Source organism: Myotis yumanensis, unplaced genomic scaffold, assembly GCF_028538775.1.
Source record: "Myotis yumanensis isolate MYYU_CA2020_CCGP unplaced genomic scaffold, mMyoYum1.0.hap1 SCAF_15, whole genome shotgun sequence".
NCBI classification, from domain to species: Eukaryota; Metazoa; Chordata; class Mammalia; order Chiroptera; family Vespertilionidae; genus Myotis; species Myotis yumanensis.
The window spans coordinates 34,225,461-34,243,795 of record NW_027223766.1 but is presented as its reverse complement, the minus strand read 5'-3'; the positions used below and the strand labels follow the sequence as shown (position 1 = coordinate 34,243,795).

At 34.9% G+C, this 18,335-nt stretch overlaps 1 protein-coding gene across 2 annotated transcripts in view; it reads right to left on the bottom strand.

Annotated features, from left to right (window-relative positions):
• The window catches only part of CSMD3 (CUB and Sushi multiple domains 3), an 857,474-nt gene that overhangs the window by 409,363 nt on the left and 429,776 nt on the right, over positions 1 to 18,335 (bottom strand). For both annotated transcript variants that reach the window (XM_070391936.1, XM_070391937.1), the window contains 2 exons: positions 14,692 to 14,795; positions 4,498 to 4,610 (listed from right to left, as the gene is read on the bottom strand). In XM_070391936.1, coding sequence (XP_070248037.1) covers positions 4,498 to 4,610; positions 14,692 to 14,795 — 217 coding nt within the window. The remainder of the gene's footprint in view (positions 1 to 4,497; positions 4,611 to 14,691; positions 14,796 to 18,335) is intronic.

The window sequence follows — 18,335 nt, the reverse complement described above, 5'->3', positions numbered from 1 at the left end:
AGTAAAGCCTTAATTACAATGCTATTATTTGTGTTTTCTGTAATTAATGACGAATGCCTTTTCAATTATTACAATGCCTAACTATAATTAATTTTAAGTAATAAGAGCATTAAATATATGGCCAAATACTACACAGGCATGCAAAAATTAACATCTTTATAATAGAGATATAATAATATAATAGTCCTTTATAATCAGTTATAAATGGGAATATAAAATAAATATTATGTTAGAATATAACAAAAACTAGAAAATACTTAGGAATAAAGCTATCATGTATGAAAAAGAAGCTGTATTGAAAATAAATAAAATTTAAATTTAAGAAGACTAAAGGAGACTTGAGGAGAAAACATTACATAAGAATATCAATATTACCCACAGTGATATATAAAATTAATGCAATTCTAATGAAAATCAGATATAGTTTTTATATTATTCAACAATGTTATTTTTAAAACAGGTGGAAATTAAGTATAAAGGATTGTCATGAAAATTTTGAGATTGAAGAATAGTATTAGAGAGCTTTACCTACAAGATATTTTAAAAAATAAAACCTCAAAACTAGTAAAATTGTAACAGTATGGTTTGGGCAGAAAAACAAACAGAGTTACATGAATGCAAATTTATATGAAAACTTTTAATATTATAAATGTAAGATTGCAATTCTGTGGGAAAATGATGACCAATTTAATAATGAGGTTTGTCTCAGTTACTTCATCCATGAAACAGGGATAATAATATTACTTGCCTGGTAGGTTTGTTGTAGTTAATTAAATGAGATGAAATGTGCTTACATTTGTACATACCCATTCAATAAGTGCTGGCTATTAATGCTATTGTTGAAATGTATACTATAGACAACTGGAAATTAGTCAAAACATGTTGGATTTCAAAAAAGAGATATTATCACTTTCATAGCTCTATAAAGGCTAAAGATTTTTCTTTATATGCCTCTGCTAAATATTCCTAAGGAATATCAAGTAAACATGTTGAACTAAATATGTAAAAACATTTGAAATCAAGTGTGTGTGTGTGTATGTGTGTGCACGCACACAAATATGTGTAGCTGATGAGACACTAGAGTTCTAGATTCTAATCTTTTTCTACTTTGAGTTTCTAACAGAATTGTCTTATGCTCCAATGAACATAGGGATACATATATCTTTGTGCATAAATGTTTTCAAGTTTTTGAGGGTACATACCCAGAAGAAAGGATGCTAGGTGTAATATACAGATGATGTATCAAATTGTACACTTGAAACCTATATAATTTTATTAACAATATTACTGCAATACATTTTTTAAAATACACTGTCTTAGATAATTAGCAAAGTATAATTTAAGAATTAAAATACGTTGTGAAAAACAATATATAAATTACATAATTTAGTCACTGTTCAATTTATTTTAATTTAGAAGAGAATATATACATACACAAATATATGCATATGTATGTGTGTGTGTGTGTGTATATATATATGTGTATATGTATACTAGAGGCCCGTTGCACAAAGAGATTCGTGCAATAGGCCTTCCCTTCTCCTGGCTGCCAGCACCAGTTTTCCTCCGGTACCTGGGACCCAGGCCTTCGCTCCGGTTGGAGCTGCCTTCCTTCTGCGCTGCTCCGGCCAGAGCCACCTTCAGTCTTAGTCTTTGCTGCTCCGGCTTGTCTTCAGTCTTCACTCCGCCACTTGGAGCCTACGTATGCAAATTAACCACCATCTTTGTTGGGTTAATTTGCATACTCTCCTGACTGGCTGGTTAGCATAGCGAAGGTACGGTCAATTTACATGTTTGTCAATTATTAGGTAAGATATATATATATTGCAATATATGTTTAATTTATAGGAGAGCTACATCTAATGCTATACCATTCAAAATCTACAGGTGACCGAAAAAGAAATCTTTAGATCAAATCTGGAAAGCTATTTTAGCAAGTGTTCCATTTAAAACCAACACACTACTTAACAGGGAGCATGATAATTATAAAAATTATTTTTAGTAGGCGAGGTTGCTGAAGTTATCCGCATATCAAAACTTGAAACTTCTTAAAATGAACCCCACTTCAACTTTGAGCTCAGGTTTTAAAATTATGGAGAATGCAAAATTAATATTTTCAGTGTAAAAAAAATCATGATATATCAATTTTTGAGGACATATTTTACCATATGTTACATCATGTTATACAAGTCAAACCATTTGTCCAGCTCTACTGAGCAATCATTAATCACCTGTGATGACAAAACAGGGAGTTGCTATTGGAAAAATAAAGGTAAATATGATATATATGAAAAGTTTTTTTGTGATGGGTGGAGTTAAGGGAAGCTGTACAGAAGAAAATATATTTGAATTTCGTCTTCAAGGCTGAGTAATGTGATGTTGAATTAAAATTAGAATAGGGATTCAGGTAGAATTTACTGAATGTCCAGAGGACAGGTGTGAAACAACTTGCTGAGTTTAGAGGATTATGGATAATTTGATAAAAATGGATGGTAGGGAAAAAGACAAAAAGGGGATCGAAGGAAGCTAGAAGGTAAGACCTATGGAGGTTTTGGACTTTAATTCTAGAAAATGGAAAGTTATGGAAACAGTAATATGATTCCTTCTCTGCTGCTGGGAGATCACGGTTAGTGATGTGGTGGTTAGATTGGAAGAGAACAGGTTGAAGGGAGGGAGAATAAGGGCATTATTCACTAAGAATCTCCTGGGTTAGTTTCAATTATCTCATCTTCGAGGATATTTGTGTACGAATACTTAGGTGCTTTTTTTTTTCTGTCTCTATATTATGATCTTGCTGAGAGAGATCATATTTGGATGTTCCTTCTATATACAACAACTCATTCTGTAGCTGACACACAAGCAGATCCTTAGGAAATATTTTTTGAATTACTCCTGTTGAAAACTGAGCAGAAAGAAAACAAAGCAACGCTAATTTCTGTGCTCCATTACAATGTACTTTGAACTCTTGAACTGCAGTGGAGTGAAGAGCTTTGTAAACACTGAGAAAGCTTCCCTGCTGCTCCAACCTGGTCCTGAGCTTAATAACTGCTCTTTGCTGAAGCATTGTAGTTAGTGATTAATATAGTGTCTAAGATTCAAATAACCATAGGTTTTCCTTCATAGGGTGAGGAAATAATAAAACCAAGAGGAATATAATGATGCCAGGTTCAATTAGTCACTTAGAAGAGGGAAAAGAGAAATCATGTGGGTATTTTCAACATGAGATGACTATTCTTTAAATTTTGTAACATTGTTTTATTCACTGGGGATATATGTGGATTTTTAAATGAAAGAAACAGATATTTTAAATTATAATCAGGGTAACCTTTTTACTTTTAAATTGACATTTCTACAGATTTCATGAACTATTCAAATTAATATAGAACCAATTTAGTCAAAAGTTAACAACACAGAATGCCTGTGTCCTGTCTCCCAGACAACATCATGCATTCATTTCCCTGTGTCTGCATACAAAGGCATGGCAAGCCAATGCTCAAAAAGGAAACTCTGATTAAAAGTTATTGTTATGCAAGTAAGAAACTTTTGTGCAGCCATTGTTTAATTGATAAGCTAAAGAATAATAATTTTTACCACAACAGAAATAATAAATTCAAGTGACAATGTTCTGAAGGGTTCTTTTATGTTTTCATACTTTAAAGCACGGATTTTAATTGAATTTATTAGCATTTATATATTTCTTCAGTCAGAATTCCAAATTAGCATTTCTAATATGTAGATTGTGTGTATATATTCATTGTTTTAAACTTTAATCAAGGTTCATCATGTGTCAAAGATATTCATGATTTCAAATGCTTACATCTATCTCTTATAAGTGGAAATAGAACAAAATATTTTTTTATATACATATAATTAATCTATATCATTACCAACACTGGTATGGGCAGTAGCAATTTCACACATTGGTGGTCTATGAGTTGATAGACCACAGGAGTTGATAATCTAAACACTAAGACCATGTATTTGATCTGAGAGAATCACTAATAAAATTTTTAAAAGTATTCCAAATTTTTAAGCCCTTTACTTGGTACTTAAGTATTTAATAATTTCTATGTATATATAAATATATATAAATATATAAATTATATATGTGAATATATATATATATATAAATTATATATAGATTATATATAAATATATATAATATATACATAGCCAGGCAAACTATGTGATATGTATAAAACTACACTGTCTATTTTGGGAAGAGCTAAGAGTCCAGAGTGATTAAAGCATAAGCATAGTATAGCGGACTAGGGGAGACATGATGTATGCAAAACAGACACAATTAAAAACATTTCCATGTAAAGGAAAATGAAATAAACATTTGTAGATAACTTTAAAAGAAAAGCATTTTTTAAAAATATATTATTGCTTGTGTTCTGGGAAACTTACTTTGCAGATGCAATTAAACTAGAATTTAAAAGTATTCTCTGGTGGTATGAGAATGACATATTTCCCGTAGTAGCAATTCACCATTACCTTTGTAGTTAACCTTGAATCCAACAGATCCAACACTTTCATCTGTTTGGAGATGCAGCCACATTTGGCTACTCATGCTCACTATCAAGTCTGGCACAAAGCTTCCAGTAAGACTAAAAAGAGATGGGCAAAGAAGGGAGAAATGGTTATTACAACACCCTCTGCAGGCAAATTATGAGAAAGACATGTTTCTCAATACATTTCTCCGCTAGAAAAAAGCAACTGTCAGATAAACTTACAACACTATGCAGTGATGTAACAGAACAAACACCATTTAATGATCAAGGTTTATTATAAACAAGTAACATTTTATGTATTTAACTAGGTTAGATCTTTCATATTCCTGAGGCAACATTGTAAATTTTAGACCTTCCGAGAATCGTATACTTCTATAAAAGTCTAAAAGCTTAAAATAAACACACCAGGGATGCACTTCATTTTAACCTTTCAAGTTTCACAGAACTCTGTTCTAAAGAAATATTGTAAAAATATTTAATCACTGTGCAAAACAATAAAATGTCAAGGACTATAATATAACCCTCTGCAATACCGATGTTAGGCTAGCTGTTTCGTGTATGTTTTGATGCAAATATTTCTATTTAAAATATATTGCTAATTTCATATGACATCATTAAATCTATGCATTAATGTCATTCAGTAATACTCAATTTTATAACCCTCTCAAGGAAAATTACTTCATGTTTCTTTATCATTCATAAGGTTGCAGTCACATATTTGAAACAAAGCCAAAGGTCATATAAAGGGGACAGCATTACTAAGTAAATGAGGTCTTGGGGGAAAACAGCTATCAAGAATAGAGAGAGGAAAAAAACTGGATTCACTGCTGAGTAAAATATCCATAGTGATTGGGAATTCTAAGTCACACATTAACAATACAGTGTTTTCTTTTCAAAAGAAGAAATTACTCTAAGAGTCTACCTTTTTTGTTGCTATAAACAGAGAATTGCTGGGAATTACATTAGCATAAAGTTACCCTTCATAATGAAAAAGGTGCCTGCCCTAAGCAGGAAGCTCTTGGATGGAGGCTATACTGTAATTAGACCAGGAGAGGGCAGCATGGAGGAACATATCCCTGAAGTGACCATTGCAGAACATGCCGGCCATCAAAACTGTAAAATATCATCAGTGGACTGCATGCGCAACACAGCTGCGTCCCCAGTGTCCAATGTCCCTGAATTTATGGGAATCTATCACAAAGAAACCCAGTCAAATATCATGATTTAATTATGGAATTATCCATGATAGTAAGGAAAACTTAATAGTATGATATCAAGATCCTATAAGATACTATAAAATATATAGATTATATTTAATTTTTACTCGCCAAATTTAAAGTATTATAATATAAAAGATACACATAACTCCCCTTTGTAATATATATATATATACACACACACACACACAAACACTATTATTTGAAAACATCTTGCAATTAAACATTGTGACATGAACTTTTAATTTGCAAATAGGTGAGTTAATAAGCACCAGTCTTTTGAACTTTATAGGAAGTTCAAAAGACTGGATTTATTTTATTTTCTGTCATGTGTCTACCTTGAATCCTCACTCTTTATGAGCAAGAGTGAGATTCAAGGTAGACACATGACAGAAAGTAAAATAAATCCATTATGAAATGGGCATGAGAGCTTAAAACAATATGATGTACATCAGATACACTATATCAAATATGCCAACAATCTATTTCACAAAAAATAAACCTCTAGCATGGTAATTTTGTCAGTTCATAAAGAACAGCTAAACATATAGTCAAATTGTTCCCTTATTAACTTGTTCTTCTATTGGCCACAATTCTAGCTCACAGCTCGTTTTTGGTATAAAGGTAAAATAGAAATCTAAGAAGTAATAATTTTCCTGACACTAGAAGGGAAAGACAAATCTCCCCTTTTGTTCAGCAATTTCTTTAGAAAACTTGAAATTATAAATGATATCTGTTTCTTTCGAATGTACAGACATATTTTAAGCTAAATAAGCCTCTTGTCAATTTTCGTGCCATGAATGTTTTCCTTGGAAGCTGTGGAACCACCTCTTTGAAACATGACCATTCAGGAGGCTATATTCCTGTCTTCTTGTTTCTGCGGGAGTTTGAACCTAGGCACACAGCTTGCCACAAAACTGGAAGTTTTATTTAGCCTTTTGGTAACGACAACTAATGTGTATGTAATGGACTGTAACTGCCTGGCTATATACAAAGGTGAGATTTATTTCTCTGCAATCTCCTTAGCAGATTGCCTGTGATGCATATCACAGTCTGGTTTAATGCTTATTCAATATCAACTCTACTGTTTCATTATTTTCTACACTTTGTGCAGAATGTTTACTGGGTTGGCAGGAGATTTCATTTTTAATTCTATCTCCCCAACAATTTGGTGGTGAGGATGGGATACAAATGGCAGTTCCTGAGTGATGTGGGCCAGCTAAAGGTCTTGGGGCCCGTAATGGTCTTATAAGAGGCCCTGGGTTATAAAAGTCTCCCTTCTAGAGCTCCGCTCTTTTGGAATACCAGCTGGATAGACTACCCTTTCCAAAGTCAAGATTTTATTATTCAATAGTATGGGTAAATTGGGTTCAAAAATCCTATCAAAATCATGATTAGTAGTTTTGATAGAGGGGAAATATCGAAAGCCAGGAATGTTGCCAGCAATTCTTTCTCTTAAATAGATAAACCTTTCTCACATCTGGAATATATATAAGAGAATCCAGTCTTTCAGGATTTGTGAGGGCTTTAGGAGGGCTTCATTCTAAGCAAATTAATTATGGGTATTTATGGGATGGATATCATTCTAAGAGGAAAGTTAAAAATGATTTGAATGGCCAGTAGGAAAGAATGAGAAGAATAGGAGAGGCAATGTGAGAATTAAAGGTACTTTCTCTTTCATAGAAACCTTTTCTTCCTTTCTTTGCTATTTCTACTCCCTCTGTTCCCCCTATATCTCCTTATCCTTTCTTGCTTCAAATAGATCCTGGGAAAAGGAAAGTGATGAGTTTTTAGATTCCATTTGTCAATGGGTTTCCCTTCAAAGAAGGAGGAGGACACAATTTCTTTAGTTGATAATGGATTGCCTGCCTTCTTAGAGGATACAGGCTTGTGCTCCTCATATCCTAGCCCTGAGCTCACCCTATGTTTTAGTATAGATTCAATTTCCAGGAGGCTCTTATAATCTATTCATCATGGGTCTATGAAAGCAGAAATTACAAAGGAATATGTTCAGGGAGTAGTTAAGAACTTGCATAAAAGACTCTGTCCCTATACAAAGGCAACATGATGCAAATAAGTTTCCCTAGTTCCTTGGAAAAAGGCAAATGTTTTACTAAGTGTTATGTTGATGAATATAGCGACATGATAATGTGAGCCAAACAGCCATACAAGTGCACATTTTTCTTGTTACAATGTGAGGAAAGCCTGCTTCTCTTATCTGCTCACCAGTGATGCTAATGCCATTGAGAAGCTACCCAGCATTGCTGCCAGCTGATGGTACCCATAGGAAAGCTTTCCTTGTTTCCCAGAAGTTGTAGATGTCCTTCACAGCATGCTTTCAATTCAGACCCCCACGCTTGTACATGTGCACAAGCTCTTGTATGAAATTCTGCAACTGGCGACTTTATGTTGCAAGCACATTGGGCACCAGAACATGACCCACCACATCAAGGAGTAGCCAAATATTCACCACCCTCCACAACTGCAGAAGAACTAAGGGCTTGGGAGACCCATCGGAGGAGATTGCTCATAGCCTTTCCTCTCAAGGTGAGCTGGGAGAAACTCAGTGTTGTATTCCCAAAGAGGTGAGTCTCCCATTATTTCCACAAAATGTACTTGCATGGATCCAGGGACACATCAAAATCATCCTCTGGTCCTACCCACCTTTATCTCGGCTCTCTTGATGACTATCCAAGTTTAAATTAAGGACAAAGTGGCAGAATGGCAAGGACAGACAGACACCATTGTAATTGACTTAGTGACGAATAACAGAAGTGGAGCAAAGGGAAGGGCAAATACTATAGGAATGTCATTTGGGCAACTTTGCCAGGAGGCTGCAGTTTAACACTCCTCAGGGAGCCATAAGTCTATTCCCTGCAGTTGGCTGGGGGAAGCTTGGACTGGACAAGGAAGAGAACAGATGCATGCTCAGGAAAGTGATGTGTGGAAGGTACTTGTGTGTCAGTCCCCTCCTGCAAGCGTGGGAAGGTTGGGGATACTTAATTCCCTAAGCAAATGAGTTTGCTGTCTTGGTTGACTCCGAGCTTACAGGGCTCTCATTCCTGCTCCGCTACATTTTCCCACATGGCTCATGGACATGTGGACCCCACACAACCTGATGCTGACCTGGACCTGGCTGCAAATAGACACTGGCTTAGCTTTTAGCTCCACTGAATTCCAGGTTACACATCTCCCAGGACTGAGTTAAAGGAAATGAGAATATAGAAACCCAGGCATGCAATTCCACACAAATAAAAATCACTCATCCTTTCATGTGAGCCTCAGAAAATTATTTTTCTCAAAACATCGTAATGACTCCATCCCCAACACTCAATGGAGAAGGCGACACTCCAAATATCCTGATAACAAGACTATTACTCAAATCTTAGCTGCACTTACTCAGTTTTGAGACAATCTAGAAAAATGCGAAGAAGTTAAAAACTGCTGTGTTTATTGTTCAGTTAAATCTGTTCACTAAAGGAAATAACCTCTATTCTGTCCAACCTAGAGAAGAAGCAATGGAAGAAGCTTCGCTACTGCAAGAAGCTGGGGCACGGGGACAGGGGTTGGAGAGAAAGATCCAGATGATGCAGAAATTGCAGAAACAGGGAATCAGAAAAGTGCAGAAGGCTAGGGCACAATTAACAAGTGGATTACAGCTGACTGAATCTCAGAGGTAGGAACTGGTGAAATATACTTCCAACAACTTTCTCTCAAGTTAACATATCCTTGCTTTTTATGGTAGATATTGGCACTACTTATTCTGAAATTTCCCCAGAAACCCCTCACTTTCCATCTGGTTGGCTGCTGGTATTTTGAATAAGCTTTATAATTGTGGTGTGTGTGTGTTTTTTTCTTCTTCTACAGTTCCCACATGAATAGATCCTGTAACTGAGGAACACGTTTTCTTACTTTCTCTTGCTTCTCATGTAAGCCTATTGTGGAGATATCTCTCATGTAATTAAGAATACCATATTGTATACTCCATATGGAGCATCTGTGGAAAGCCCTGGAAATAAAAGCATCTGATTTTCTTACTAAAAATAGGGGTATAGCAGAGAGCGGCAGACTCAGAAGGCACTGGAAAAGTACCTTCAGCAGAAACAAATCAATCTATCACTTTGGGTCCTAGGAATAATAATACTAATATGTAGAACCAACAGAAATAGCATATCAAAAGCATAAGCCATGGCCATGTGTTGTCAAATGCTACCCTTTGTCGAGAGCTCAATTAGAATGAATAAACCAGTTACAAAACAAATTAGAAAAATAAGGAATAATTATAAAAGGGAACTCACCCTGTGATACTAACACTGCCAAATGTTCAGTAAAAAAGGAAGGTAAATATGATAAAGAAGGCTGACCTTTGTCGAGATCTTGAAGAAGTAAATAGATTCACTGTTCCATTAATGCCTATATAGTCCCTATCACTGGAACGTTATAACTTTGATACCATCATCCACAAAGTTTTTCTGAAATTTATCTATAATCTGCTTTTTTGGAGGATCCTGTTTCTCTAATAGACAAGACTAACTTTTTATTTGCTTTTACTTTTAAAGAAGTCCCATATTTATGGGCTAAGGATTCCTCAAGCGTTTCCGTGCTCTCCTACATGGCACTAGTCATTTACAGAAAAACTTTGAGGAAGCTATCCCACCAGAAGGATGTATAAGTATTAGCTGGTAGAGTCAGAAACTAAAGAGCAAAGCAAAACCAATGTCTTTTCTTTGTCATAATCCCCCCTTAGAAAGAGCATGAGGCCTCACGAGATAAATTGCATTATTGCTAAACTGAGGTAAAATATTTAGGGCATTTATTGCTGTTGAGGCACCAAAAGAGTCAGATGAAATTCCCTATTGCAAAAAGAAAAGAGAGAAAATTTTGGCAACACTCAGGAGTATTGTAGGCAATGGATTCCAGCATTTGCAGTGAGGAAGATACTTCTGAGGAGCGACTGTATGATAATTTCCCAGATCTTCTGGTTAAGTCAATGGATTCTAAAGATGCTTGTAACCTAAAATTGACTATGGTCTCAGTTTTGAAGAATCTAAGTTTTGTAAAGCCTTCCTTCTTGTTTTGTCATGAAAATGAAGACTCTACTCTGCATAATACTTTAAAAAAGACTGAAACCCTTGCCTTTAGTCACTTGACTTATTTGCATGTCCTATGTGTTGTTACAGCTGTCTTACAAAGTGCCTAAGATCTGGACTATGTGAGTGTGCCATCAGACAACTGTGAACAAGAATTATTACTCAATCCCAACATTGTGCTTGGGAGACGCAAACATCCTGTTAGTCTTTAACAAGATCCAGATCAAATAGATGATCGTTACTGTACAACATTAATAGAATAGGGCACTAGGCCCTTACCTGATTTGTCTGATATCCTCGTTCATATGCCGATTTAATGGTGTTTGCTGAGGATCGTGTGTTCAGAATGGAAGTGGCCAGCCTAAAGCTTTGTATGCTATAGTGACATCTCATGAAACTTTGGAAGATATAATTCCCAGAACTAAGCTGGCACAACAGCCTAGTCAATGACAGTAACAAGAGAATTGCAACACGTATATACAAGTCATCTGATGTCTGTCATGAAACAAAAAATTTGGAAAACTTTGAGGGGAAATAACATAGCCTACAGAGAACTGATAACTGGTTTGTGAGAAGATGCACTTCTACCTACACAGGCCAGCAAGCCATTGCAGAGCTCACGCCGGGCAGAATGAGAACTGCGAAAGGCAATGGTTTTGCTGAGAGAGCTGTGAAATAAATTTTACTAAATTATGGGAATAATCTAACAAAGCAATTTTCCTATACCACAGTCCTTATTTCTTGGTTAATTATGTTGTGTCATCATCATAATCATCTAAGTAAAAGATCTGAAAGATAGATAGACTCTAACTATATACGTATATCTAATATATATGAAGTTATTCAAAACTTATTAAAGAGATGGCCAATTTGTCAGCAGAATTCTTTACAGGATATTCCCTAGGTATATGTAGGCAGTCTTCCCCAAACAACTTCACAGGAAACTTGATGGCATTTGGATTTCGTAGAATTATTGCCTATGGATAATAAAAGATTTTGTCTAGTTATGTTTTATGTGATGTCTGTAAGGTCTGAAGTCTCTCCCTCTTCAGGGGCCAATGTTTGGGTGGTGGTAAGGTAATGTCTCTCTTAATTCACATATTGTCTATTTTGGGGAGACTAGAGCATAATGAATCAGAGAGAGAAAGACGTCTTGTTTCCACTGTCATTCAGTAATTATGCAAATGTTTGCAGATTCCCATAGGTTGAATCAAACTCATTTGCTAAGATTCAGCAATACACTAGATTAAAATGGCCTATAACTTTACTGCTAACTTTGTTAAAAATTAGAGCAACTCCTGCAAGCAAGCATGATATTTTCCCCGTAAACTTATATTCAGCAGGCTAACCATATGCCTATCAAAATGAAAGAGAATTCCAGGGGGACACATGCTTGCTGGGGGAAGCCGGCACCTCAGATGGGCTGAACAGTGGCTCTCAGAAAGGACTTGAAACTTAAATTTGCTAGAGCAACTTAATGCCACTGTATTCTCTCTTTCTCTCTCTCTCTCTCTCTCTCTCTCTCTCTCTCTGTTCCTCCCTCCCACCCTCCCTACCTTCCTCTCTCTCTCAAAAAACAAACGAAAAGAAAAACAAACACTTGTCCTTGAGGTGTTTTATTTTGTTTTTAAAAAAACAATAATAACAACAAAACAATCCTACCTTTTGGTTCAACAGAGTTGAGTTCAATTTCTCTTTCCTATTGAAACAATGTTGACTCTGCTCAATACTTGGGACCCTATTGCAATAGTCTTGATTCCTAGTGCAACTGTCTTGAGTAAAGTCTTCCTGGCTGTTTTACTGACCTGCCATAATTTTTCTGTTACACCAGTATTGACATAATCTGTTCTTATAAATCTAGCAATTTAAATATTGACAGAGTAAAAGTGAGACCATCTGGAAAACACTGTTATAAATTCAAGGATAAAACCAATTTTGTATCAGGAGTCATATACATAAATGGCTACAGGCCCAGGCAGGCAAATGCAAAGCTTCTTAGAAGCTCAAGTGCAAAACAAAAGAAGAACTAGTGACCATGGAGAACCTGTACCCTCTCTAAAGGGGGCAAGAAGAGTGTTCCAGCCGTTATTTGCTAGGTGACAATCCAAGCCTAGTGTTGCCAGTTTGACAAAAGAAACCGTAAATTTAGATTTTTCTTGCATGTAATATCCAGTTCTTTAAAACCTTGTATTTCCCAAACAATAAACAAACACATCTACTGATCATATTAGCTCTGTGGCTGCAAATTTCTAATGCAGTATTATAGCATAATGAAATCTAAGCTATCAGGTATAAAATCACAAGGAAATCAAGGAGAAACTGTAGATTATTTCTAGAAGATAGTAGTCCAATGTAGTAAAATACCTACCAGGTTCACCATTCTGATAAAAATGCTGAGACTTTTTATGGGGGGTGAAGTTACAAACAGTTTGAGCACAACAGCCAAGCATGTAAAATGCTGACCCTTTTATACATTCTATGTTAAGAATCACAAAATGGAATTATAATAGCTCAGAGACAGACAGCAAAGTTGTGGTTGATGAGTGATATACATGTTGTGGGCAGAGGAAGAGGTTAGAGTTGAAGTCAAGCATGCATGAGGACAGCTAAGAAGAGTAGGTTTTTGCTTTTGTTTTGTTTTAGTGTTTTTTTTTTCCTAGAATTATAAGAACAAAGAAGGAATAATACTGGGGCCTATAATGTACACATAAGGTAAATCCTAGGCTTTATTACAGGATTATGGAATAATAATACCAGAAGAACTTGTAAAATTAATAATCAAAGAAAATGAGAAAAAAAGAAGAGAGAAAAAAGAATGAAATAAAATTAGCTTACCTTCAATCAATTTACACAGAAAGAAATACATACATGATAAGCACATTGTATCTGGGAGTAGTTTATGCTGAAAATAATTTATAAATATTTATACCGGTAGTTCTCAAATTTTTGATGTGCATAAGGATCACTTGGTAAGTCTATTAAACATGTATATTTTGTGGTGCAAATCCCAGAACACTGATTTAATAGGTCAGGAATAGGGGTCCAGAAATCTACTTTTTAAAAGTGTTTCAGGTAATTATGATGCAAAATATCCCATTTTTAGAAATATGGATTTGATAAAGCCTTAATTGCAAATCAAGAGTTATGAAAGGAATTCTGAGAGCATACCCTAAGCTTTTGAAGTTCATAGCAAGTAAACAATATACTTTCCCTGTAACATTTCTTCATGGGTTCATCAGAGGTAAATAATTGAATTAACAGCCCAAGGACCCAGCAATAAGTAAGTTCCTAATACTTGCCTTTTTTTCAACATAATTTCATTTTTTTAGCTCCCATTAAGAATCATATTTGGTCTATTTTAACTATCTCAGTTCTGTGATAAGAGGTTTCATTGCTGGTTCACTACTTCAAGTTTCATTGCTAAAGATTTCAAATTTATAACCACTGATAAACTCAGCTCCAACACTTGACAGCTAGGGATGAGATTGCCACCAGTAAGTGAGCAACACTGACCAGTCTGTGGTACCAGTTTAAATCTCTGGGATCTATTTTATACTTTTTTCTAGTCTGTTTTTAAATTATGTGAGGGCAAATGTGTTTTCCATATAAGACTCAATCAACCACTTCACAATTTCTCTTTAGATGTCTATTTCCCATGGGCTCCTGTCTGATAATACATTCTAAGAATTTGTGTTTGGATTAAGTACATTAAGTCCCACTGAAGGGGATTTAATGTACTTACATGTAGGCTGAGGATAACAAATAAGGTACGATGTTTTTGTCGGTGGTAGTTAGACATAAAGAAAAATAAGGGAAATTTTTCAAAAATACCTGACAGGCAAAGTCAAGAGGAAAACACTGAGGACTTACACTTGGAGCACTGTTCGGGGGTCTCCAACTTCACCCCCATCACCAATTGTCAAAGTATCATAGCCAATCTCCAGGTCAAATTCTTCGAAGTTTATCTGGATAACCTAGCAATAAACAGAAACAAACATCTCAAATATGTAGCATTATGCAATAAAAACAAAAATAAAGCAACGGGAGGAAAATATTTGAAACGCACCTCAGGCATTTCATACTATGGCAGCAGGTCATGTCAGACTATTGCTAACGTTCAATCGTTATGATTCTCCAACAATTTTCATTTGGCACATTGTACTTTCTGTAATAATTTTCAATGAAATGGCATGGCTTCTGTTTATAGAATACTCGTACATGAAGTATTTGAAGAATGATGAATGCAAATCTACTTAGAGAAGGTTTTATAAAAAGGACATGTAGGTGGAGGGTGGTTTTCCATACATTTGCAGATATTTTTATAAAGCTAACTCAATAAAACACAGCGCATGCTTAAATAGTATAGCTTAAAATATGTTACGGCTAAATTTGAATCTAGATCATCAGATTTAAAAGTATCGGGGGCAGAGTCCAAGATAGCAGCATGAAGATCCTGAACTCACCTCCTCACACAAGCACACCAAATTCACAACGGTAGACGGATCGTTTCCCTCTGAAAATAACCTGGACTCTAGAGGAACTTCTGTTCTCCACAACAAAAGATCAAAGGACCACGTCCGACGGAAGGAGAGGCAAAGACAGTCTCCCAAAGGACCCACCCTGACGTGGCAGCATACAATAGGGAGGGATCACACCCTCAGGCATCTCTCCCCGAGGAGCCAGGGTTTGGTGTCCAACATCGGGCACCCCAAGCCCTGGGAGCTGCACCAGAGAGGCAACCCCCAAAACATTTGGCTTAGAAAACAAAGCACAGTACTTTGGAAGACACATTAATCCGTGATACATAATTATTATTTTTTTACTAAAGCATACTCATGCATCCATATTGTTTATGCTCCTAGGCAAACACCCATATTTAACTAAATTGTAATTCTTAAGTTAGGAACTTAATATAATGACACATAGGTAATAACTTAATCAATAAAGAATTTTTTTAAAAAAATTAAAAAAGAATAATGTAATTAAGAATCAATACTCTAAGAAATTACATAAACACTATCCTATATTCAAAAGGTCCTTGAGCAAAAATTAATTTATAGTAAAATATAACTCATCACCACATAAAGAAAATGAATGCTTTAGGTTACCAATATTACTAGAAAATAAATTAAACAGGCATACCTTTAATAATTATTATAACTACTTATAACTGTGGTATCACAAAAAGGAATTCTAAAAACAGATGTCATCACCTGGCTTTTCAAAGCTATATAGCAACAAATTGTGATTATGACTCTTTAAAAAAGTATTTTATATTTGCATTGACTAAAGAAATTGTTCAGTCAAGTTTAATACAGAAGACACAAAAAAATCTTGAATTATACATTTTACATGACTGCAATTTTAAAATGTTTCCCAGTTTACCCTGAGCTAAATATAAACACTCTCATTTAATAACTGCCTGTCAATAGAGATTTAGGTTGTTTCTACTTTTTGCTATTATAAGCAACACGGTTATGAGCAATATTAAACATTCTCTGCTTCAAAAATACAAGTATATCTCTAAGTTATGTACGTAGGAGTCCAACGTCCAGATAATAAAGGAAAAATTCAATTTTATAACATTGTGCCATATGATTTTCCAAAATTATTTTACTAATTTAAATGCTCACAACATGTATACATTAGATATTACTAAAAATTTAGAGTATGTAAGAATGATATTTGTTTGGCATTTTCTTCATTAATTATTATGTTGCATGTCTTTTCATGTATACGTCATTTATGCTTCCTTTTCTGTGACATGACTATTTGTATTTTGGCTAATTTTCACTTGGATAGCTTGTTTGCTTGTTATTGATTGCAAGAATCCTTTATGTCAGATTCCCCACAGTTTTCCATTATAGCACACATAAGGAAAGAATAGACACAATGAGGTGGAGCTGATGAGGTTGCTTACAATGGAAGTTTTTTGCCCAAGATATTGAGAGCTAAGATCAATATTTTAGTTCTACCTGTAACTCATTATTGATGCATCATTCATAATACATCATTGAGCCTGGCTCACCTGTTGAGAAGATCAGCTTTACTGGTGTATATTCTGGATACTAATACATTACATGTTATGTGTGTTGCAATATGTTCTTTAAGTGTATAATCTGATTTTCCACTTTCTGTGTTAAATATTTTAGTCTAGAAGAAATAATGTTAACAAAGTTAGACTTACTAACCTATAAGTGGCACTTTTGCATTGGCTTATGAGCCAAGGTCGTAAAGAAATTTCCTGCAAAACATTCATCTTTGGGAATTGACTTTCATAGAAAGGATAAAGTAGGTATGTGTAGTGAGCAGAATTATGACTCTCCAAGATCCACCCCCACTAACCATGTAGATGGCCTGTATAATTACTTCCCCTTTGAATGTAGGCAAAACCTATTAATATGATGGAGAATAAATCCCATAATTGGTTACATTATGTGGATAACGTAAGGGATGTTATAGATTTACAGATGTAATTAAGGTTTTTATTCAGTTGACTTCAAGTTAATCAAAGGGGATTATCCTGGGTGGGCTTGACCCAGTTCAGGGAAGTTCTTTAAAGAAGGTCTAGTAGTAAGAGACAAAATAAATCAGAAGAGATTCTCTCCTATTTGCCTTTGAAGAACACATTGCTGCTGCGAAGAGGTCCTGGTAGCAGGCATAATGGGTGGCCTTCATAAACTGAGAACCTCAATTATAAACCCCAGCAACTAAATTCTTCCAACAATCAGTGAGCTTGGTATCACAGTCTCAAATGAGATTGCAGCCCTGGGCAACACCCTGATTTTATTCTGGTGAGACCTTAATAAGAGGATTTAGCTAACGTGTGCCTAAGGTCCTTTCCCATGGAAACTGTAAGATAACAAATTTATTTAGTTTCATGCTGCTAATTTTGGGTAATTTGTTCTGCAACAACAGAAAGCAAGCACAGCATCGCTTTCAATTTTTCTTTAACTGCAATATGAACAAGAAATTGTTTCTGTAATTTAATTGAATAAATAGTCCTCCTTTCCCCAGTGATCTGCATGTCAAACTCCGACATACATAAAGATTCTATAAATAGGGTGTTGGTTTGGGGGCTCTAGATTCTATTCTCTTGATCAGTTTATCTGTCCCTGAACCAACATAAATTGGCTTAACTCTTTTTTTATACATATGCTGAAATCTTTTCTTGCTGTTGTTTCAATGATATATATATTTATATTTTCAACTGTTGGCATGTAGAAATGAAATTTATTTTTGCTAAATGACTTCATATTTAGGCAATTTGATAAGCCTTCCCTATTATTTAAAAATCTTTGTAAAGTATCTTTATTTTTCTACATAACAAGCATGTCTTCTGTAAATAACATTTTAAATCTTGCTTTTAAGCCTCTTAAAAAATTTCTTTTATCTTAATTCCTTGGATCTCTTATGTAATTTTTACTAGAAAAGGTGATAATTAACTTCATTAAACTGTATTTTATTTTAAAAGGTGTATATGTAATGGTTCACCATTAAGAATATTTTTCGGG